This window comes from Canis lupus, chromosome 20 (assembly GCF_003254725.2).
Source record: "Canis lupus dingo isolate Sandy chromosome 20, ASM325472v2, whole genome shotgun sequence".
Classification (NCBI taxonomy): Eukaryota; Metazoa; Chordata; class Mammalia; order Carnivora; family Canidae; genus Canis; species Canis lupus.
Window position 1 is genome coordinate 36828575 of NC_064262.1, and position 23811 is coordinate 36852385.

The 23811-nt window shown below is 38.3% G+C and overlaps 1 protein-coding gene and 1 pseudogene across 2 annotated transcripts in view; both read left to right on the forward strand.

Annotated features, from left to right (window-relative positions):
* DCP1A (decapping mRNA 1A) overlaps positions 1 to 23811 on the forward strand; it is a 64333-nt gene that overhangs the window by 9691 nt on the left and 30831 nt on the right. For both annotated transcript variants that reach the window (XM_025456177.3, XM_025456176.3), the window contains exon 4: positions 21775 to 21841. In XM_025456177.3, coding sequence (XP_025311962.1) covers positions 21775 to 21841 — 67 coding nt within the window. The remainder of the gene's footprint in view (positions 1 to 21774; positions 21842 to 23811) is intronic.
* Positions 19545 to 20905, forward strand: LOC118351654 (60S ribosomal protein L10-like; annotated as a pseudogene).

Below are 23811 nucleotides of genomic sequence, written 5' to 3' on the forward strand. Positions count from 1 at the left end.
TTCTTTTACTCAGCTTCCATAATAAAATCACTTCATTATCCACATTCTGAAGTGAGGCTGTCCTGTACAACTCTGCAATAATGGAAATGCTCTATATCCATCCTGCCCTAAAGAGCAACCACCAGCTAAATGTGACTGCTGAGCACTCAAAGTGTAGCTAGTGCAACAAGGAAATTTTCTTTTTCTTTTTTTTTTTTTTTTAAGTTAATTTAATCAGTTTGTGTTGAAGTAGCCATGCGTGGCTAGTGGCTTCTGTATCGGACAGCAGAAGTCTAAAGCATGAACCCATGTTCAAACACACCCTTGTACTGTGCCAGACCTGAATTAAACAAGCACTACGGGAGCTTTGAGTTCAATTTTTATGCCTCTCATTTAGTTATTCTTTTTTAAAATTTATAAATGATTTCTAGATACGAAAGCTATAGATGTCCCTGAGGGGGGCTTGCCATGGTAACACTCTTTTGGCATGCAGTTTAATTTTCAGAAAAGAATTCTATTCTAGGCTTTGCCATTTTCAGGCTGTAACCTTGGATAAATCACGTAAACCATTAATCTGACCTACTTATCTTAAAAGGGCATCATATACATGAAGGTATTTTATCAGGCACTGACAAATATAAAATATTACAGACACTTGCCTCCATCTTGGACCCAAGCCAAAATATCTTTATTGTGAGAGAGTCATAAGGATTTTAATATTATCCAGGTTCTCTTATAACCTAGGCCCATCGTGCCCTTCTTCCCGTCCCTTCTGGCTAGCACCATGACAGTCTGGAGACTGTGTTTACAGATATTATCTTCAGATGTTATAGGGGCCATTACTAGATAGCCTGAGGTGTGATAAGTTGAAAATATATACATAATAAAAATGAGAAATTTTAGAGCATACGGATTTTTAAACTCAATGGCAAATTTTAGAATTTTAGAGCATACAGATTTTTTAAACTCTCAACGGCAGCAGTTCTGATTCGTGGATTGTGGTGTTCATTTTGATCAGTGTACTGGAACATATAGTACCCTCCCAGCTAAAACTTCGTATTAGTTTAATGATGTTTAATTTGTGGACACCTCTCCCTAAAAAACTGATGATAGTTTTAATTTTATCTTTGATTAGTTGAAGAAACAGTTTTTTATTGCTTAAACACAGGCATTGCTACTAATCCACTAAACTTCTGTTTTCATTTGTAAGGAAAATCCATTCTATTAACTTTATTATAAAATCATTCTTTGGAGACTCTGAACTTCTAGAAGTTCTGTGGCATATGTATGTCAAAGAAAATATCCTTCAGCTCCTGTCCAACAATGTCATAACAAGAAATCTTTATCCTACAAACATTTAGAAATGCTGTTTAAAATACTAAATGCATAGCTTAGCCAAAAAGAGAATAGGAGACATTGCAGTGGGCCAGCATCAGAGTGAAAACTGAAAGCTGAAGTGAGAAGCTTATAAACCAACTGGCTGCCAGCTATTAGGATTTCTTAGGTATGGAGTTCTCCTCCATATAAGGAGCCCATGACAGTTACATGGGGTCAGGAGACAAGGCCTTGAGCTCTCACAGGTGGAGAGGTGGAGCTGGGACATGCATACATACATAACAGCCAGGTCCTCTAATGAACTATATATGACTTAATTAGGAAGATATCAGCCCGGGGCAGCCCAGGTGGCTCAGCGGTTTAGCACCACCTTTAGCCCAGGGCCTGATCCTGGAGACCCAGGATCGAGTCCCACGTCGGGCTCCCTGCATGGAGCCTGCTTCTCCCTATGCCTGTGTCTCTGCCTCTCTGTGTGTGTGTGTCTCTCTCATGAATAAATAAATAAAATCTTTATTAAAAAAAAAAAAGGAAGATATCAGCCCACCAACCTAGGAGGAGGACAAGGCAAACCTTTCTGTCTCGGTGTGGTCTATGGGTTACAGGGAAAAAGTCTCCCCTCAGTAATTGTAACCATTAGCCTTCTCCAATACAGATTTGGGGTTCAGGTTATACCATTCACTTGGTGTAATTTCTTATCCAGGCCAAAAAATTAACATAAAAATTGATCCTCAGCTGGTAAGTACTCTAGGACACCTGGCAAAAGCAAATGCAAAATCCTTCTTGAGAGACACCCAGATTGCCTGGGGATCTCATCGACAAGCCTCATGGTCCAAAATTACTAAATATATAAGGAAATAATTCACAAAATTACTAAATATATAAGGAAATAATTCACAATCAGTGAAAGGTAGAATATAACAAACAACATGATTAGCCAACCCTTCCACAAAACTTTAGTGAAATGATCAGATAGAGACTTTAATGGATGTAAATGTCAGTTGTAGATTATTAAAAAACTGACAGGTAGCTTTGAAAAATAACCAAGTCAAGTTTCTAGAAATTAAAATTTTAATTATTGAAATAAACTCTTTATCTGGACTCTAGTTAATTTGTAACAACAGAAAGGAGAATTGGGAAACTGGAAGAGACACTGAGGGAGTTTTCCAGAATGCATCCAAGAAAGGAAAGGAAATAGAAAATCTAACCAAGAGGATAGTATTGGAAAATCTAACACATAACAGAGAAGAATTTCAGAATGACAGAATAGATTTAAGAGGGCAGTACTTGAAGAGATTATAACTAAGAATTTTCTAGAATATTTGAAAGTCAAAAATCTCAGATTTAGGAAGTAGAATAAGGCACCAAACATAAAAAGTAGAAATATGCAAAGTGACAGAGGCAACCAAAGGCTACTTGAGATTGATTATTTACAAGGGGCATCAGTTAAACTAACAGCATTTTTAGTTGCAGCTACTGAGTTTGCAAGACAAAGGAAAAATGTTTTCAGAGTACAGAGGAAAAAACAACCCATACTTCAATAATCCAGAAGAACAAAATAAAGACATTTTTCAACAAAAACAGAGCTTTTGCCTCCAGCAGCCCCTTGCTGTAGGTGCTTGGAAAGCTGTGCTGTCCAACACGGTAGCCACTAGCCACATAGGCTGTTGAGCACTTGAAATGCTCCTAATGCAACTGAATTCTTAATTGTATTTAATTTGGTTCAGAAATAAGAAAAGTGTGGGGCGTCTGGGTGGTTCATTCGGTTAGGTTAAGTAGCTGACGATCTTGATCTCGGCTCAAGTCTCAATCTCAGGACTGTGAGTTCAAATTCTGCATTGGGCTCCACACTGGGCGTGGAGCCTACTTAAGAAAGGGAAGAAAATTGAACACAGAAGAAAGAAATGAAGTTTACGATCTATAATGAGCAAAGAAAGGAGGTAAATCAAAATAATCATGGACTGTATAAGACAGCAAAATGACTAGTCTGAATAGAGGTGTTAAATGTGAAGCAAAGGGAAACCTGGGTGGCTCAGTGGTTGAGTGTCCTGGTATTAAGTCCCACATCGGGCTCCTCGCAGGGAGCCTGCTTCTCTCTCTGCCTATGTCTCTGCCTCTCTGTCTCTCTCTTGAACAAATAAGTAAAATCTTTTTTTTAAAAAAAAGGGTGAAGCAAAAATATTAGACACCGACAGCATCAGGTAAAAGCTCTTTAGACCTAGAGCATTCCATAACTGGGGTGAGAATAGATAAATTGATTAACCATAGATTTAATAAACAGTGTGTGTTCAAATGATTCAGGGTAACCACTGCAAAACAAATGTAAGGTGTCTTCTAAGTCAGTACAAATCAGGGTGGGGAAAAAAGTGAGTGGACACCACATGGAAATAGAAAGCCCAATGTGAAATGGCCGAAATAAGTAAGTCAGTAAACTAGAACAAGATGTTGAGTGAAGTAAAAAGCCAGTTTAAAAAGATTCTGGGACTGGATGATGATACAGAATTTGAATAATGCTGTTTTCAAAAAACTTAAAACTGAAAAACCTGGAAAGATTGAAAAGTAAAGGGATAGAATGCAGTGTATCAAGCAGCTGTTAATCAAACAAGGCTGCTAAGGCTATGTTAGTCATACATGATAGATTTCAGGTGAAAACCAGGGTAAAAGTTGCCACATAATGGTAAGAGGATTGATTTACCTAGAAGATAAAATGATTCCAAACTGGTATGTACCTAGTATATGTTAGAAATATATATCAAATGTTAAAAATACCTAATCATCATGAGAGATTTTAACAGGTCACCTCAGTAATTGACAAATAAAGCAATTATTAAATATTTAAACAGTAATAGTTAAAGTTGATCTAAGGGACATATAAAGATCCCCGCTTCCAACAATTTGAAAATTTGAATTTTTTCAAATACATATTAGAATTTTATAAAAATTACCATATATATAAAACAATTACCATGTATAGGCTACCCAGCCAAAGAAGTTAAGAAAAAAAGAAATCTGGTTTAAGTCAAAGGAAAATGCAGATGAGTAGCAATTAACTACAGAACATAGAAATTGCAGTAGAACAGAATGAAATCAACAACAAAAACTCTATAACCTGATTGATCCGACAGCAACAAAACGGAGAGGGGCATAATGGGCAACATTAGGAATAATGTATCTATTTTTTATATATTGCACTAATTATAGGGAATACACATTTTTTGAAAGCAAAAAAATAGCTATGAAGGACTTTTTCCTATACATTTAAAACTTAGATTATACAGTTCCCTAGAAAAAAGTGTAACAAAACTTACTCGGGAATAAATAGATCTGAATACACTCGCAAACAATAAAATGTTGGGTCAGTAGTTTAAAATCTTTCCCATCATGTTTAAAGAAAATGCTAAGAGGAATGTCCTATTCAAGGAACACTACCAGAATGGTTATTCTCCAGGTAGAGACTGGCCTCTGAAAAAGCAGATATAGGATCTATACGTTTCTGATATTATCACAGGACACTTGTACACTCTTGTACAGTGAGGAGATCATGCTTCTATTATCCACTGTTCATTCCTTCAGCAAGCATTTGGCAAGCACCTGCTACAAGCAACATAACCTTACTAAGTATGCTTCTAGAAGGTGCTTTCCCTTTGATTTCCATTTCTATGGGTACCTCTTTATGACTTAATTTTTTTTTAATTTTTATTTATTTATGATACACAGAGAGAGAGAAAGAGGCAGAGACACAAGCAGAGGGAGAAGCAGGCTCCATGCACTGGGAGCCCGACGTGGGATTCGATCCCGGGTCTCCAGGATCGCGCCCTGGGCCAAAGGCAGGCGCCAAACCGCTGTGCCACCCAGGGATCCCTCTTTATGACTTAATTATGAAATGCCCCAAGAATATTCTGTAAAGGGTTTTTGTTTGGTTTTTGGTGAGCAGCAAAGGAAAATTTATTGAGGCATAGTAGTGATAGTACAGAGGAAGGGGAACTTAGAGGGTTTCCTCTCTAAAGGGTTATGAGCAAGTTTTTTAATGCAAAATTTGGTATATGAATCAACAAAAAAGTAAAAGCAAGCAAAATTGGTTTTTCTCTTTGTTACAGCTAGGCAGTCTATATCGTAACCCCTAGTTAATTGAAAATATTAAAGATGTGTGGTCCTAGTAAGCTCTATATAAAATCAATTCTGACATTTAATGATTTCCTTTTGCAAAAGCTATTTCAGTATTGTCTTTTACTTTGTTTTTAAACAAACAAGCTGATTATTTAACTCAGACATAGATTTTATTCACTGATACTTATTGAAAATCTGTCATTTACCAAGTAGTTAACCAAGTACTACACCATTTTCATAAAACTATTGTGTACATTTTAGTTATCTTTTTTAGCCCTGAAGTTCTGTTGTATTTTCTTAGAGAATTAATAAGCAGAAGTCATTAAATTATGTTAGAACTTTTAGTGTCAGAACTCTACCTTTCTAGTAAGGATGAAGATTCTTAATGAAATATGTTATTCTATTAATCCCAGTGCTATGAATATTTACTCCTAAAACAGCTCTATTAATTAGTGATAAGAATTAATGATTTAAGATCTATGATTAGAAAACTATCAGCTGTAAATTTGAAGGATTAAGCCAGTAGTATTGAAAATCTGATCCATCAGAGAGACTGTGGGGGTATTTACATTTTTGTTTTTACCTGATCATTTTTAGCAGCAACACTGATCCATTAATTAGAAGAGTATACAGTCTAGTTTTCTTTTCTCACACCTTTGTTCCCTCCTTAGATCAGTGTGTGATCATGGTTTTAGCCAAAAAATAAGTGACATTATTTTACTTTATGTGCATGTAGACTTGGCATTTTTTTTACTGAAAGAAACTAGGCAATTTTTATGTTTTCTCCATCCAGCACCTTAAGGCACAGATCTCCCACTGAATGCCACTTTTCAATTTTAAAACGTTTTCTATAACTCTAAAGTGCTTTTGGAAAAAACGAACAAAGTATGTTGCCCTATAACCTGATTAACAACAATCAGTATAACAAGCAATTGAAAATAAAAATATTATTACTACTTAATATTTTTAAGAACTTACCTCTAAAAGCCTGTGAGAAGTACCCCTTTGTTTCCGCTTCACTTACAACTTTTCCTTTATATCGGGCATCAGTCTCTTGATAGAGAACATTTTTAATTAAAATTAGATCACTAGAAAAGGCAGGGTGATTCATTTCCAAAGTGTTGAAAATTCAGCTGCCAAATGGAAAGTTTTAGTAGAAGAAATACTGTAGTGTGTACTTTTTTTTTTTGTCTCTGCTTGCCCTTTCTCAGTTCAAGGGCAAGACTCAGAACAGTAGAGATGGTAGGTGGCTATTGGCATTTACACAAATCTTCAGACTTAAAGCACAGTGCAGGAAATGTCCTTGCAAGAGAAGTTTACAATTTGTCAAGTCAAAAAATGTGACTTCCACCTCCAAACTAAAAGAGGAATTTATAAACAATTTTAAAAGCTCCACAGTCCATTCTCTATGATCTTTGAATTCAGCACAGTGCTTCTTGACCAGCCTGAAGAAAGGCAGGCAGTCTTCCACCATCAGCAGCCTCACTGCTGTGGTTGGTGTGACTCTGTTATCAGTGAAGGAGAAAGGATCTGTGGCAACTGCATTAATCTGGCCTTCTGGACAAAGATAAGGAAAGAGCCTCACTGTTGCCACATTCGTAGAGTGAAGAGGTAAAAACACCATGAAAACATAGAGTGACTTGGACTGCAGGCTGACCTGGTGATGCTGTCAGGTCAGATGTTTCAAATGTCTGTATTGCTTTCTATCTGTTGTAGGCCTCTGTTGAGTGCTCTAGGAGAGCCTCTAGCGGAACTTTTACTAGGTACCTTCTGGCTAACTTTGTTTGTTAGTCCTGAACATTTCAGAATTTCCGAAGCAGTCTCTTCCCAATGTATCTCATTAAGTACTGGCTCCCCCCCCCACCCCCCAGAGTTGTCAGGTAAAAAGCAGTTTTATTTTTTTATGTGTGTTTGGTGTTATCCTAGTTATAAATTTTTTTTTTAAGATTTTATTTATTTATTCGTGACAGACACAGAGAGAGAGAGAGGCAGAGACACAGGCAGAGGGAGAAGCAGGCTCCATGCAGGGAGCCTGATGTGGGACTCAATCCTGGGTCTCCAGGATCACACCCTGGGCCGAAGGCAGGTGCTAAACTGCTGAACCACCCAGGGATCCCCTTATAAATATTTTAAAGTTAACAATGCATGCACCATTTATCTCTTTTAAATGATGAATGTTTTCTCTTTTGAGAACTAGCAAAGGAAAACAACAGTTACTTACAGCTAAGTGACAGAAATGTATTCTTAATATGTATGTATAATAGGTTTTCATCTTGTTTACACAAGTTCACTTTGGAGGTAAAAATTGAAACATAGAGTAACCACTAGTCCAAGAAGATTTGAAGCCATTCTGGAGTGGGCAGAAGAAACTTCAAGACTGAGCCCTTTGGGTTCAGTCCCCTGAAGGATCCAGGCAAATCTAAGTTACTTAGAAAGTCACTATTTCCAGGTCTGCTCAGGGTTTTTGATTTTTGTTTTTAATTAAAAGGAAGGCATGGGATAAGCATTTGCTACCAACATTTTAAAATACAGATATTTTACACACACACACACACACACACACACCTGGATTTCTAGCTTTCCTTCTTGTGAGCAAACGGCTGTGGGCCTCACAGCACCTGCATCCCTGCAAGTACTGGTGGTAGTCCCACCACACCCTTTGTCTCTTAGACTCTCATGGACATTTGCCGTATAGCCCTGGTTTGGATGATATCTTAGTAAAGTGATAGAAAAATACGTAGGAAAGAAGTTAGGAGAGAAAGGAAGAACTCCTTTTTCTAGAGCACTATCTGAACTACTATCTGAACTATTTCCTGAAGCCTTATGTGTAGATTTTGGGGAGCCCAGAAGACTCCATGGAGGCCAGGGACCATTGTTCCCACCCTTTGTAGTCCCATTATAAAGTGATCATTTCTGTGTGGGACATGGATGCATAGACTACTAGGGGTCGAGTAGGTCCAGCATTTGGCATACGCATACCCATAGTCAGTGTACATGTAGGGGAGGCTCTGCCTAAAGGAGTGGCAAGTACTGTGTGGCAGTTGTGGCAATAAACCCTGGCAGCACACATAAAAACCCTAGTGTGACTCACTGTTTTATTTGGGGTGGTCCATTATTTAAGAATAGAAAGTTTGTAATTAGGAATGATCAGTCGGGCAGCCCAGGTGGCTCAGCGGTTTAGTGCCGCCTTCAGCCTGGGGCGTGATCCTAGAGACCCAGGATCGAGTCCCACGTCAGGCTCCCTGCATGGAGCCTGCTTCTCCCTCTGCCTGTGTCTCTGCCTCTCTCTCTGTGTCTCTCATGAATAAATAAATAAAATCTTTAAAAAAAAAAAAGTAATGATCAGTTATGATGTTCTTGGGTTTATTTTCCTAATTTCCCCAAAAAAATTCAGTGATCATTTCATATGTCTGAATCCTATACTAAGATTACAACCTTAGAAGGGACTGTGGAAGCGGTGTTGCCGGTAAATAGTTTTAGACTTGATATGTAGAGAGGGATACCAGATTTTAAAATAAACCAAAGAGCTTGTAGAATAGTGGTTTAAAATGTCTTGGCCTATGTCTTTTAATCAGTGTTTGATAAATAGACATCACAATTTAAATTTTAGAAAGTGCACTCTTTCTCTACCATATTAGTGTTCATTGATGTTTTAAGATAAGTGTTTTGGCCAGAACAGGTAAGCTGCTGAGGTAGCTGAATCCCCTTTACCAGCCCTACATACAGATTCATGGAGTTTCCCTGCCTGTGTGCCATTTGCCAAGGCCTGTCAGAATCTGAGGCTAGTCAGGCTTTGGCTCCATGCCCTTTATCCTGTATGCATGTGTTCTACCTTCCACTCAGCTTTCTCTTCTCTCTCTTTCTGACACTTTTAATGTTGATGTGGAGCTATCAGGGTTATTCTTGTCTTAAAGGAAATGATCTGTCCAGGCAGAGGCATTTGCTTTCACTAGCCAGCTTTTTCACTAGCTAGGACAGGCTTATATTTATATAATCTATTTCATTCTTTTTTTTTTTTTTTTTATCTATTTCATTCTTACATTAGTTTTATAATCAGAAGGATTTTCCTTATGTCTAGAGTAAATGTTTTGGCTCCATTCAAAGCACATTTCTTGTTTTTCTTTCCCAGTGTAAGGGATCTTTGTCAGTATCATCTTTAGAAATTTTATAACTCTTAACACCATTGCCAAAAAGCTTTTATCAAACCCCCTTTTCTGCTTGGCACCATACTGAGAAAATCTCCAACCTCCTCAAATCCTTTTAGAAAGTAGGTCAGATCTAAATAATAAATGAATCAAAAAGACAACATGTGCATGAGAGTGATTCCCAGCTCTGTTTTTGTGACATTTCACAGTATCTTAGTCTCAAGGGATTTTTACAAAGGCTCCAAATTAATTTGGATTTTCTTGATCTTGTGCATGCCAAATACCATTCCAGATGAGAAGTAGAATGAGATGTAACATCAAATCATAATAGGCTGCTAGGTCTTAAAGAGGGCTCCCTGGGAAATGGAAAACACTTAACCCCTCAGATTTTTAAAATTTCTCAATATTAAGTGATCTAATACTTTTATTCTTTGTCAGTTTTGTTTTTCACACTTTCAAAAGATGCTGTCATTTAAAAAGCAAAGGAAACATTTAATTTTGGATAGTCTTTTCTACATTTTGGTATTTTTCATGGAAGTACAACCTAAAGGTAATCAAATGCTCTACCACACTCCCTAATTCTTCAGTGACTTGCCTGTCTGTACAGCATGACTTACTGGGACAGCTGTTAACAGCCACACTATATGGTGGGGGTCCAATATCTAGTTTCCTTTCATCTTGAGAAAAGCCATTTATAAATCAGGATGCCATCATTATTTGCCAGAGCAAAATAATACTGTATTGTCAAATCCTTAAATCTTCTGTGCTGTAGTTAATCAAGGAAAATTATTTCAGGATGTTTCAGCAAATGGATTATTCACAGAATGTGTTGGGCCTTAGAGTGGAAGTTCTCTTGAGGGAGGAATACTTGGCTTTGGCTTAAGGACAGGTTCTCCATGGTCTTAGCTATCTGGAAACTTGTCTGTCTTTCCTCACCAGTAACAGTGACAGGCTCAGGGGCAGCTCCCAGGGCCTTCTTGCCAGTTGTATGTATGAGCATTTGATATGTTGGCAGACAGAGCTGATTCTTGGATGCGTGTCTGAACCTCTACAGGTCTACTTTTGGCAGAATTGAGTGTGACTCTTATCCTTTACCCATTAAGCTATCGTTATGGCTTCCTTATCTTTATTTCTTCTGCAAACATGCCTTTGAAAGTGTTTGGCTCTTTCTTGGCAGTTTATTTGATAATGTACAAGAGTGGAAGGCATGTGTCTTATTTCTAAATTATAGTGTATTTCTTCAAAGGAAAAAAGGAGGATGTAAGTGAAGTTTTGTCAACATAAGTTGACAGCTCTGTTGGGCTTATTTTGATTATCAATATGAAATTCTTGCTTAAGAGCTAGGTTTGCAACCCCCTATGAAAACATTACTAAATGCCCCTGTTTAGCCCAGAAAATGTTGTGTTCTTCTCTGAGCCTGGCATATTGCATATCATAAACGTTTTCATTATTGTAAGTTGTATGAGTGTGTCCATTAGAGGAAAACTGGAATCTTGTATTCGGATTCTTGTGTTTTGTGTGTTCTTTAGCCAGCCTTGAAAGAGGTATATTTAAAGAAAGATACTTGTGTTTAATTGCCATATATGGAGTCTTTTCAGAGCCCAATCTGATTTACTCTATGTAGGAGCAATCCTTAGCTGTGAGGAATAGGAACATAACTAAGAGCCTGCAGAAGATAATGTTTAATAAATATCTCTTCTGTGTTTCTTGTCAAAGGGCTGTCAAAGCTAAATTCAGTCTATTTACTTACATCATGTAAAATATTCCAAAATTACTTGTTATTCCTCAGACATTGATTTTGTTTGAAGTTTGGTGGTATTTTGAAGTCCTGTGAACAGAAAGAGAAGCTGTGAATCTGGGTCTAAACATGGAAAACTATTCACAGCAGGCTGAATGAGGGCTCAGAAAGCAGAAGCCAGCCTGGGTACCTGGTGGTAGTGTGCAGAGTCACCTGCAGGACACATAGCCATATGTGGAGCCCAGCAGTCAAGGGCAGTTTTAGTGAAACTAGAGAATTTCTCCACCAGAGAAGTCACAGGGTAGGAAAAACAGTCATGTTCATGATCTTCATTCATAAAATGAAGCCATTCACTCACTCTGTATATAAATGTTTACACTCACTGTACAATGACAATTGAAAAAATCCAATTTCCTTCCAAAAGGGAACTTTAAAGTTGTGATTGGCCACGAAGTTTTTTGTAGAATATAATGACTGTAATTCAGAGTGAAACAAAATATTTGACATTAAAATAGCTTTTATTGTACACAGAAAACTTTAAGACATTAATGAAAGAAATTGAAGAAAACACAAGTCAATGGAATTGCACTCTATTTTCCTGGATTGGAAGAATTAAAATTGTTAATATGTCCATACTATCTAAAGGAATTTATATATTGAGTGCAATTCATATAAAATCTGCTGTGACATTTTTCACAGAAATAGAACAAACAGTCCTAAAATTTGTATGGAACCACAAAAGATGCCCTCAAAGTATATTTGAGAAAGAAGAAAAAAGCTAGAGATACCACATTCCCAGATTTCAAGATATAAAGAGCTTTAGGAACCGAAACAGTATGGTACTGGCACAAAAAGAGGCACATAGATCAATGGAACAAAATAGAGTGCCTAGCAATAAACTCACACATAAATGGTCAAATTAATTTACAACAACAGAGACAAGAATATACCAAGGGGAAAAGAAAATCTTTTCAATAAATGGTTTTGGGGAAATTGGACAGCTACATGCAAAAGAATGGAAATGGTGCACTATCTTACACCATACACAAAAATAAATTCAAAATAGATTAAAGATTTGAATGTAAGATGATACCATGAAGCTCCTAGAGGAAAAAATAGGTAGTGAGCTCCTGGACATTGGTTTTGGCAGTGATTTTTTTGGAGTTGACACCAAAAGCAAAGGTAGCAAAAGCAAAAATAAGTAAGTGAGACTATATCAAACTAAAAAGCTTCTGTACAACAGAGGAAGCCATCAACAAAATGAAAAAGCAACCTACAAAATGGAAGATAATGTTTGCAAGTCATATACCTAATACGGAGCTAATATCCAAATTATCAAGAACTCGTAACAACTCAATAACAACAACAACAAAAAATCTGATTTAAAATGGGCAGAAGAGAGGGATCCCTGGGTGGCTCAGCGGTTTGGCACCTGCCTTTGGCCCAGGGTGCGATCCTGGAGACCCGGGATCAAGTCCCACATCGGGCTCCCGGCATGGAGCCTGCTTCTCCCTCTGCCTATGTCTCTGCTTCTCTCTCTCTCTCTCTCTCTCTCTCTCTCTCTCTGTGTGTGTGTGTGTCTATCATAAATAAATTAATTTTTTTAAAAATGGATTTAAAACAAAAAAGTTTGTTAAAAAAATTAAAATGGGGATCCCTGGGTGGCGCAGTGGTTTGGCGCCTGCCTTTGGCCCAGGGCGCGATCCTGGAGACCCGGGATCGAATCCCACGTCGGGCTCCCGGTGCATGGAGCCTGCTTCTCCCTCTGCCTATGTCTCTGCCTCTCTCTCTCTCTCTCTGTGACTATCATAAATAAAAAAAAAAAAAAAAAAATTGGGCAGAAGATCTGAATACACATTTTTTTCAAAGAAGACAGACAAATAGCCAACAGGTACATGGAAAGGTGCTCCATATCACTAATATCAGAGAAATACAAATTAAAATCACAATGAGATATCACTTCACCTATGTTAGAATGGCTGTTATCAAAAAGATAAGAAAGAACAAGTGTTAGTGACAATGTGGGGAAAAGCAAGCCCCTTGTGCACTGTTGCTGGGACTGTAAATAGGTGCATCCACTATGGAAAACAATTTAGAGGTTCTTCAAAAAAGTAATAATGGAACCACCACATGATCTGGCAATTCCACTTCTGGATTTTTATCCAAAAAAAAAAAAAAATGAAAACAGTAATTTAAAAAGATATATTCACTCCCATGTTTATTGTAGTAGTATTTACAACAGTGAGGATATGTATACACCTAAGAGTCCATCAGTGGATGAATGGTTAAAGAAAATGTATATATACAGAATGAAGTATTATTCAGACATAAAAAAAAATGAAATACTATCTTTTGCAACAACATGGATGGACATTGAGGGTATTATGCTAAATGAAATAAATAGAAAAAGATAAATGCTTTATGATCTCACATGTGGAATCTTTTTTTTAAGATTGATTTATTTTTAGAGAGAGAGCGTGGGGGTGGGGGAGCAGAGGGGAGAGGAAGAGAAAATCCTTAGACTCAGTACTGAGCGTGGAGCCCAACATGGGGATCAATCCCACAACCTTGAGATGGCGACCTGAGCCAAAACCAAGAGTCAGATGCTTAACCAGCTGTGCCACCTATGTGCCCCATATATGTGGAATCTTTAAGGGGAGAAAAAACAAGCTCATGGATATGGAGAACAGATTTATGGTTGCCTGAAGCAGGGGTAAGGAGGTAAAATGGGTGAAGGAAAGTAAAAACGTACAAATTTCTAGTTGCAAATGAGTCAAGTCATGGAAATATTATGCATAGCATGTTACTATGGTTAATAATGTATTGCATATTTGAAAATAGCTAAGAGTAGATTTTGAAAGCTCTCAGGACACCTGGGTGGCTCAGCGGTAGAGTGTCTGCCTTTGGCTCAGGGTATGATCCCAGGGTCCCTGTATTGAGTCCCGCCTCAGCCTTCCTGCACAGAGCCTGCATTTCCCTCTGCCTATGTCTCTGCCTCTCTCTCTCTTTCTTTCTCTGTGTCTCTCATAAATAAGTAAACAAAATCTTTAAAAAAAAAATTGAAAATTCTCATCACAAGAAAAAATAATTTTGTAACTGTGCATGATGATGGGTATTAACTGTACTTACTGTGGTGAGCATTTTACAATATATACAAAAATCATTACATCATATACTTAAAACTAATAATGTTATATCAATTATACTTCATTATTTTAAAAGATTTTATTTATTTGAGAGAGTGACAGAGCAAGTATGAACAAGGTGGTGGGGGAATGGGCAGAGGGAGAGGGAGAAGCAGAAGCAGACTCCCCTCTGAGCAGGGAACTGATGCTGGGTTTGATCCCAGGACCCTGGGATCATGACCTGAGCTGAAGGCAGATGCTTAACCACCTGAGCCACCCAGGCGCCCCCAATTATACTTCAATTTTTAAAAAGCTTCTCACTGGTTTTTTCATTTAATGTATATTAATTGATATATATATCAATATATTAATATATGTTGACACTTCAAGTAATAGTTAATGAAAAGGATCTTTAAAGTCTCTTCTTTGTTTTAATTTATTTATTTGAGAGAGAAAGTACGAGCCAGGGGAAGGGACAGAGGGAGAGGGACAAGCAGACTCCCCACCAAGCAGGGTGCGATGCAGGGCTTGATCCTAGGACCCTAGGGCTATAACCTGGGCCAAAGGCAGATGCTTAACCGATTGAGCCACCCAGGAGCCCCTAATTAAAGTTTCTTGTCCTAGCATTATATTTCCTATATTCTGTCATCCTTTTATTGTGTGACTTTTAACTTAATTACTTCTACTCTATGTGTTACTTTAGTCTTCAAGCCTAATTAACTTTTTTTGAAGCTCATTAACTTTGTTTCTATAAAAAAATTTCATTTCATGTGATGAGGCAGTGGCCATGTGATGTCAAGACTACTGGCCTAGGAGTGGGAATACCTAAGTTCTAGCTACAGTTTTAAGACTTTTTTTTTCTGATTTTTAATAAGCCACTTAGTCATTCCATGAAAGTGCATAATGAGACTTCTCATCCAAACAAAATGGCATAGATTTGTCTCTCCTTGCTTCTCCCTGTTAAATACGACTACAAAACCCAGAAATAACATGAGACAATCAGAAGAACTCTGGAAGGTGGAAAGAGGAAGACCCAAAACTGGCAAAACACAACAACAGGGTCTTAAAACCCTCTCCCCCAACAGAAGGAGGAGACCCAGGCCTGATATTTATTGACTTCTAACCTAGCAGCACAAGACAGATCAGGTAGGCTCATCCCTCTCCTAGACTGAGTAGGAGTCCTGCCAACAATATCAAGTGAGCCCAGAACAATTGACGGGAAGGATTAGAAGCCCTACTGACAGTCAGTGGCCACCAAAGGTGTGCTTTCCCTGCCTTCTATGAAGGGGAGGTATAGTTGTGGAGGGGGAATCACATCACCAATCTAGCCTGGGAAGCAGTCTTGTCTGTGAAGGTCAGAGGCTCCCTTCCTCAGGAGAGGCACACCAGGTGGCCTAGCCAGGAGAATTCCTCCCACCCCTACAAGTGACACTGGCTAAGAGGCTACTAAATTCTCACTTGAAGAAATCTTAAAAAGAGCAAAATAAGCTCAAAGCATACAGAAGTAAGGAAACCATAAAAATGAGAGCAGAAGAAATAAATGACATTGAAAATATGAAAACAAAAATTAAAGCTAGGTTTTCTGTATTTTAAAAATGGTCAATAAAATTGGTAAGCCTGGGGGGTCCCTGGGTGGCGCAGCGGTTTGGCGCCTGCCTTTGGCTCAGGGCGCGATCCTGGGGACCCGGGATCGAATCCCACGTCGGGCTCCCAGTGCATGGAGCCTGCTTCTCCCTCTGCCTGTGTCTCTGCCTCTCTCTCTCTCTCTGTGTGACTATCATAAATAAGTAAAAAATTTTTTTAAAAAATTGGTAAGCCTTTAGCAATACTGACAAAAATAAAAAGAAGACACAGAGTACCAGTATCAGGAATAGAATAGTGGATATCACTATAGATTCTTCAGACATTAAAAAGGCAATTAGCTAATGCTATGAGCAACTTTATTTTCATAAACTATTTGATAACTTAGAAGAAGTGGACCTTGAAAACCCAAATGATAGAACTCAACCAAGATAAAATAGAAAACGTGAGTAGTTCTTTAGCCATTGAAGAAATGGAGTTAATTTAAAAGAAAAAGAAATCTCCAGGCCCAGATGGTTTTACTGGAAAATTCAAAGAGGAATTAACACTAATTTTTATACACAGCTTCTTCCAGAAAGCAGACAAGGAGGGAACAATTGTAAACTAATTTCACAAAGCCAGTATTACTCTGATACCCAAACAAGGCAAAGACAGTACAAAAATAAATAAAACTACCAAGCAATATCTCTCATGAACTAGGTAAAAAAAAAAAAAAAAAAAAAAAAGCCCTCAACCAAATATTAGCAAACTCAGCAATACAGAGAAAAGAAATATAAATGATGCCCAAATGAGTTTAATTCCAGATCTGCAAAGCTGGCTCAGTATTGAAAATCAGTTTAATCCACCATATCAACAGACTAAATATGAAATAGAAATATCACATCATATTTTGTGTTTTTTGATACAAGAAAAAAATCATGTCCATTTATGATAAAAATTCCCAGGTTGAGGGCAGCCCCGGTGGTGCAGCGGTTTAGCGCCGCCTGCAGCCCCTGGTGTGATCCTGGAGACCCTGGATCGAGTCCCACATCAGGCTCTCTGCATGGAGCCTGCTTCTCCCTCTGCCTGTGTCTCTGCCTCTCTCTCTCTCTCTCTCTCTCTCTCTGTGTGTGTCTCTATGAATAAATAAGAAAATCTTAAAAAAAAAAAAAAAAATTCCCAGGTTGAGAATAGAAGTGAACTATGTCATCTTGATAAAGAGCATCTACAGCAAACTTACAGCCAACATCAAATTTATAGTGAAATATTGAATGTTTTCTAAGATTGAGAAAGAGGCAAGGAAGAAAAATAGGCCTACATATTAGAATAGAAAGGGGAGAGAAGAAATTAATAAAAGTGTTATTCACAGATAGGAGAACTGTCTAGGTACAAATTCCTGGAACTAGTGAGTTTGGTGTAAGGTATGAGAATACAAAATAACACTCAAAAATTAGTCACAACTAAAAACTACCATTTAGGAATGCCTGGCTGGCTCAGTCAGAAGAGCATGTGACTCTTGATCTCAGGGTTGTGAATTTGAGCTGCATGTTATGTGTAGAGATTACCATTTATAATCCTTACAAAGAAAATTAACTACTTAGGCTTAAACTTAACAAAACATGTACAGAATCTATGTGCTAAAAATTACAAAATACTGATGAAAGAAATTAAAAAAAAAAAAAAAAAACTAAATAAAATGGAGTGGTAGACGATACTTGTATATTGAAAGACTCCACATCGTAGATTCACCTATTCCCAAATAGGTTGGTAGGTTTAAAGCACACTCTATCAAAACCCCAGCAAAGTTTTTGTAGGCATAAGCAAACTTACTCTAAAATTTATGTAGAAAGGCATAGGCCCTAGAAGCTAAAACAATTTGGAAAAGATACGTAAAGTGGGGGAAATTATTCTACCCAATATTAAGGCCTACTATATTGCAGTAGTAATCAAGACAGCATGGTACTGGTGGAAGGATAAACGCATAAATAAATAAGATAAACTAAATCTGGATATGGACCCACACAAATATGCCCAACTGTTATTTGACAAAAATACAAAAGATTCCTCAATAAAGAGAGGAGAGCAGGGACCCCTGGGCGGCACAGTTGGTTGAGTGTCCAACTCTTGGTTTCAGCTCAGGTCATGATCTCAGGGTCATGAGATCAAGCCCCAAGTCAGGCACCGAGCCTGAGGAGTCTGCTAAAATTTCTCTCTCCCTCTTCCTGAGCTTGCTCATGTGCTTCTCTCCCTCTCTCTAAAATAAATCTTTAAAAAAGAGAGAGAGGAGAGCATTTTCAATAAATAATGCTAGAACAGTTGGACCAAAAATAAAAGAATCTTAACCTAAGCCTCTTTATACAAAAACTAACTCAAAATGGGTCACCAGCTGAAATATGAAACTGTATATAAATCATAGAAAAATTTGGATCTAGGTGTCCATTGTTAAAAAATTCCTAGACTTGACACCAAATCATGATCCATAAAGGAAAACTGATAAATTGGGCCTTGTCAAAATTAAAAACTTTTACTCTGGAAGGACCTTATTTAGATGAAAAGCTACAGACAGAAAATATTTTCAAACCACATATCCAACAAAAGACTAGTATCTTGACTATATAAAAAACTCATAAAATGCAACAGTTAAAAAGTCAATTAGAGGGCACCTGGGTGGCACAGTTAGTTGGGTATCAGACTCTTGGTTTTGGTTCAGGTCATGGAATTGAGTCCTGTGTCAGGCTCCACACTCAACTGCTTCAGATTCTCTCTCCTTCTCCTGCCCCTCCCACTCATGCTCTTTCTCTCTTTGAAATAAACAAACATTTTTTATAGGTTTGTTGTTGTTGTTGTTGTTTTTTGAGATTTTATTTATTTATTCATGAGAGACAAAGAAGCAGAGACACAGGCAGAGTTCGGAGAAGCAGGCTCCATGCAGGGAAGCTGACGTGGGACTTGATCCCAGGACTCCAGGATCATGCCCTGGGCTGAAGGCGGCACTAAACCGCTGAGCCACCCGGGCTGCCCAAATAAACTTTTTTTTTTTTTTTTAATCAATTAGAAGAAGCAAAAGACATGAACAGACATTTGACTAAATAGGCTATTATGTATGACAAAGCATATAAAAAGATGTTCAGCATCCTTAGCTATTAGGGAGATGTAAACTAAAACCACAGTGAAATGCCACTGTACACCTATCAGAATGGAGGAAGTTAAAAATAGAACAACAAATGCTGGCCAGGATGCAGAGAAACTGGATTGCACACACATTGCTGGTAGGAATATAAACTATCCCAAACAGTCTGGGGAACAGGTTAAGAGTTTCTTAACTAAACTGAACATGCAACTACTATGACACAGTAACTGTTCTTTAGGGCAGTTAGTCCAGAGATGAAAACTTACATTCACACAAAAAAACCTGCATGTGAACATTTATAGTTGCTTTATTCATAATAGCCAAAAACCAGAAACCCACCGTGTGTCCTTAAGCAGATAAATAGTTAACAGGTACATCCATACCATAAAATACTACTGAGCAAAAAAAGGGGGGGGGGGGGCAGAGAGGAGTGAACTATTGATGCAAGAAACAACTTAGATGAATATCCAGAGAATTGTGTCAGAAAAGTCAATCTCAAAAAATTGTATACTGGATGGTTCCATTTATATTTTGTAACATTCTTGAAATAGGACATTAAAGAAATGGAGAACAGATTAGGGCGTATGCTAGCGGTTAGAGATGGGAGGAGGGTGTAACTATAAAAGGGCACAAGGGATCCTTGTGGCCACAGTGTTCTGGATATTGAGTGTATCGATGTCAGAAGCCTGGCTATGATATCATGTTACAGTTTTACAAAACATTACCATTGGAAGAAGCGAAGGATGCATATATTCTCTGTTCATGTTTTACAATTGCATGTGAAGCTATAATTATTTCAAAACTAAAAGCTTAATTTAGCTTTTTTTTTTTTTTAAGATTTTATTTATTTATTTATTCATGAAAGACACAGAGAGAGGCAGAGACACAGGCAGAGGGAGAAGCAGGCTCCATGCAGGGAGCCTGACGCGGGACTCAATCCCCGGTCTCCAGGATCATGCCCTGGGCCGCAGGCAGCACTAAACCACTGAGCCACCCGGGCTGCCCAGCTCTCTTTCTTTGTCATGCCAAAGAAGATCCTGGTGTGGCCTTGGGCCGCCACCCCACCCAGTATTACCATAAGGACAAGCCGTATGCAAAGGCTCACTTCTGCAGAGGTGTCCCTGATGCCAAGATCTGCATCTTTGACCTGAGGCCTAAAAAGGCAAAAGTGGATCAGTACCTACTATGTGGCCACATGGTATCCGACAAATATGAGCCCTCCTCTGAAGTCCTGGAGGCTGCCCGAATTTGTGCCAACAAGTTATTGGTGTAAAGTTGTGGCAAAATGATTTTCACATCCAAGTGTGACCCTACCCCTTCCATGTCATCCATATCAACAAGATACTGTCCTGTGCTGGGGTTGATGGGCTCTAGACAGATATTTAGAGCACGTTTGGAAAGCCCCAAGGCACAGTGGTCAGGGTTCACAGTGGCCAAGTCATCATGCCCATCCTTACCAAGCTGCAGAGCAAGGAGCATGTGATGAAGGCCCTACAAAGGGCTGAGTTCAAGTTCCCTAACCACCAGAAGATCCACATTTCCGAGAAGTAGAGCTTTGCTAAGTTTAATGTAATTGAATTTGAAGATATGATGGCTAAAAAGCAACTCATCCCAGATGGCTGTGGGATCATATACATCCCTAATGGTGACCCCTTGGACAGGTGGCAGGCTCGGCACTGATGAGAATTGGCACTACTCCCTGCTTATTCGTGCCCACCAATAAACCCTACTTCCTATCTTTAAAAAAAAAAAAATTATTTTTTAAAAAGACATAATGATACCTGCACTTCCTATACCAGTCATCATAAGTGTGAAGGGAGGTACACCCTGGACCAGGCTGTGAGTGTCATGGTGGGTGTATCTGGTAATAGCAGGCCCTAGCTGTCTTTATGTTTATTTTGACTTACATATTCAGTATCACTACTCCATCTTATCCAAAAAAAAATAGTCATTTTTATATATTGTTATGTTTAATGATAAGGTTCGTTTACCTATTTACCAAATGTCTTTTGAGGATTTTCTTAGTGGTGGTCACACCATCCATGCTGGGAAAAAAATAGGAAAAGTAAGAAGTATGAGAGTCCAGCCCTGGCATTTCCAGTTCCTGTGGGAACAGTGTTGGTCATGTACTGGGTCTGGAGCTGGTGTCTGTTTTGATTAGAACTAATTCCATATTTCACACTTCAAGAGACTGGTAGAGGTTCTGGTGTTTGGTTAGCTAATGGGTGAACTTGGTTTTCAATAATTAAGACACTTTTTTTTTTTCACATTTTGCTATCCATTTGGAATGTATCTTATAATCAGTGATGATTCTTAGTTTATTTGGCAGCGTTTTTCTTTCTTGATAATACAGAAAATAATGGTGCTTCTTTTACTTAGTGGCACCTCAGGCTTGGTGAGATCTGGTAATCATGTCTTAAAACAACTTTTTTTTGCAATTTTCATCTGGATATTTTACCTATCCTAATTTTATTAATACGTTTATTAATAAGTTTATTAAACAGGGATGAGGCCTTTTTTTTTTCTTTAGAGGAACTCCAGTATAAGGGTTTAATGGTAAATTCTGTGACATTCCATGGTAATAATGTAGTATTTATATACACCCAAATATTGAAACCTCATTTCCCCTCATCTTTTTTTCTCCTTTGTTTTTTCAAGTGTCAATATACAGCATCTGGTTTTATGACAAGAATGACTGTCACCGCATAGCCAAACTCATGGCCGAGTAAGTATTTATATTACAACATAGATTTAATTAGTGATATATGAGAGATGAAAAAGTGACTTTCCCTCTTACTTCTCTTTGTTACTGAATCTACTAACTCATTTATTTCTCCTCTGATTTCCTGCTTATTGTCAAAAATTTGTAAAAGGCAAAAAAAAGATTAAAGAACTTTGGAGTTATCTTTAATCCTGCTACTCCCATTGTTAGTGTTTTAGTCTGTTTCCTTCCAGTCTTTTTCTTTATTTGTACATTAGGTTGGTGTATGTGGTTGCTTTTTACAAAAATAGGATCACCCTGTACCTTTGCCTTTTCACGTCAACAGACTTTTTCCAGGACACTGAAGTGGCCTCTGTAGCATTTGTAATGACTGCATTTATCTAGTCCTGCAGACAAATCATAAATTAACCAGAACCTTATTGTTCAATGTGTGCTTAGGGCTGTCAGACTGCCTGACTCCAGAGGTTACCATCAATACCCCAGGGCACAGCCTAGGCACTGCCTGCTGGGCTTTAGGCTTTGTCCAGGTTTCCTCTCTGACCAATGGTGCTGCATTCAGTAGCTGATAGAGAACTACACACGCTTCTTTTAAGTGAACTTAGTTTTGACACCGGTTCTAGGTTTAGTGGTCCTCAGTTTACCACTGTGTGGTGTTCCAGTAGATGTTTTGTATGTCATAATCTTGGAATTTGGAAAGAAACATCATTGAATTAATGTTCTGAAGGGGGGCTCACTGTGCTTTCTCAAACCAGCCTGCAGGAGCCCCCCTCTTCTGGCTGCTGGTGCTGCTGGTCTGAATATTGGGAACCTAAGACATTGTGGTGCTAGAGGGGCCTGAGGTGCCACACAGCTCTGGGCAAAGTGCTATAGCAGGCAGTGTATTCTGGCTCACCTGTGTTTCCTTTGTGATTTTTGCCTGAATCTCCTCAGAGATGTGGACCTTCCTCTGTCAACTCACAATTCCCTTTGCTCTCCTGTGAGGTTTTTAGCTACATCTTTGGAAGAAAACGGTCTTAATTTTTTTAAGAAACAGGCCAGTTTTGCACTAGTTTCTGTAAATGTGTGAGTAAATAATTAGTACCCAACCCTCATTTCCAGGTACATTTGCATTTTAAAGGAAGCATATATGGTTAAGGCAAAGTTTTAATCGAGGACCACATACATGTCCTGATTGGATGTTTGTCAGCCTCCTGCTTTGTTTTGCTATGAGCTCACAGGGCAGGCCATGTTTATTACTGTAGTCACATACCCCTGCAGATACTGTTCCAGATGAGCTTGGATCACTCATGCTGGAAAACATGAACCACATTTTCTTTTTACAACATCTTTTCTCTGGAAGTTAATTAAATAAGATGAGTGTTTTTTTACAAAGCCATTTGTTTATTTGATGACTACTTTTTGTAGTTTTGAGAGTGACAGCAAAGACAATTTACTTCTAATTACTTAGAAGACACAGATTTGCTGCTTCTTGGTGATCCTAAAATCCAGAATAATTTTCTTAAGTGCCGGGGGATCCCTGGGCGGCTCAGTGGTTTGGCATCTGCCTTTGGCCTACAGCATGATCCTAGAGTCCTGGGATTGAGTCCTGCATCAGGCTCCCTGCATGGAGCCTGATTCTCCTCTGTCTGTGTCTCTGCCTCTCTCTCTCTCTCTCTGTGTCTCTCATGAATAAATAAATAAAATCTTTAAAAAAATAATAATAATTTTCTTAAGTGCCTAAACTTTGGGATATATTAGCACATAGACTTTCTCCTGCAGATTGAGAGCTTTTGGGCCCCAAGTGAGAAATTTGTCTCTTTTAGCTTTAATAGCTACTTACAGGAAACCATTCTGAGCTTTTTTCTAAACTATCAGGGCCAGTGGTACCCTCATGCAGGCCTTCAGATGGTAAATGAGGCAGAAGACTGAATGCCTATCTGAGAATATTGTATTGAACCCGAAAATAGGATGAGGAGGTAGAAATAGAAGGGAAA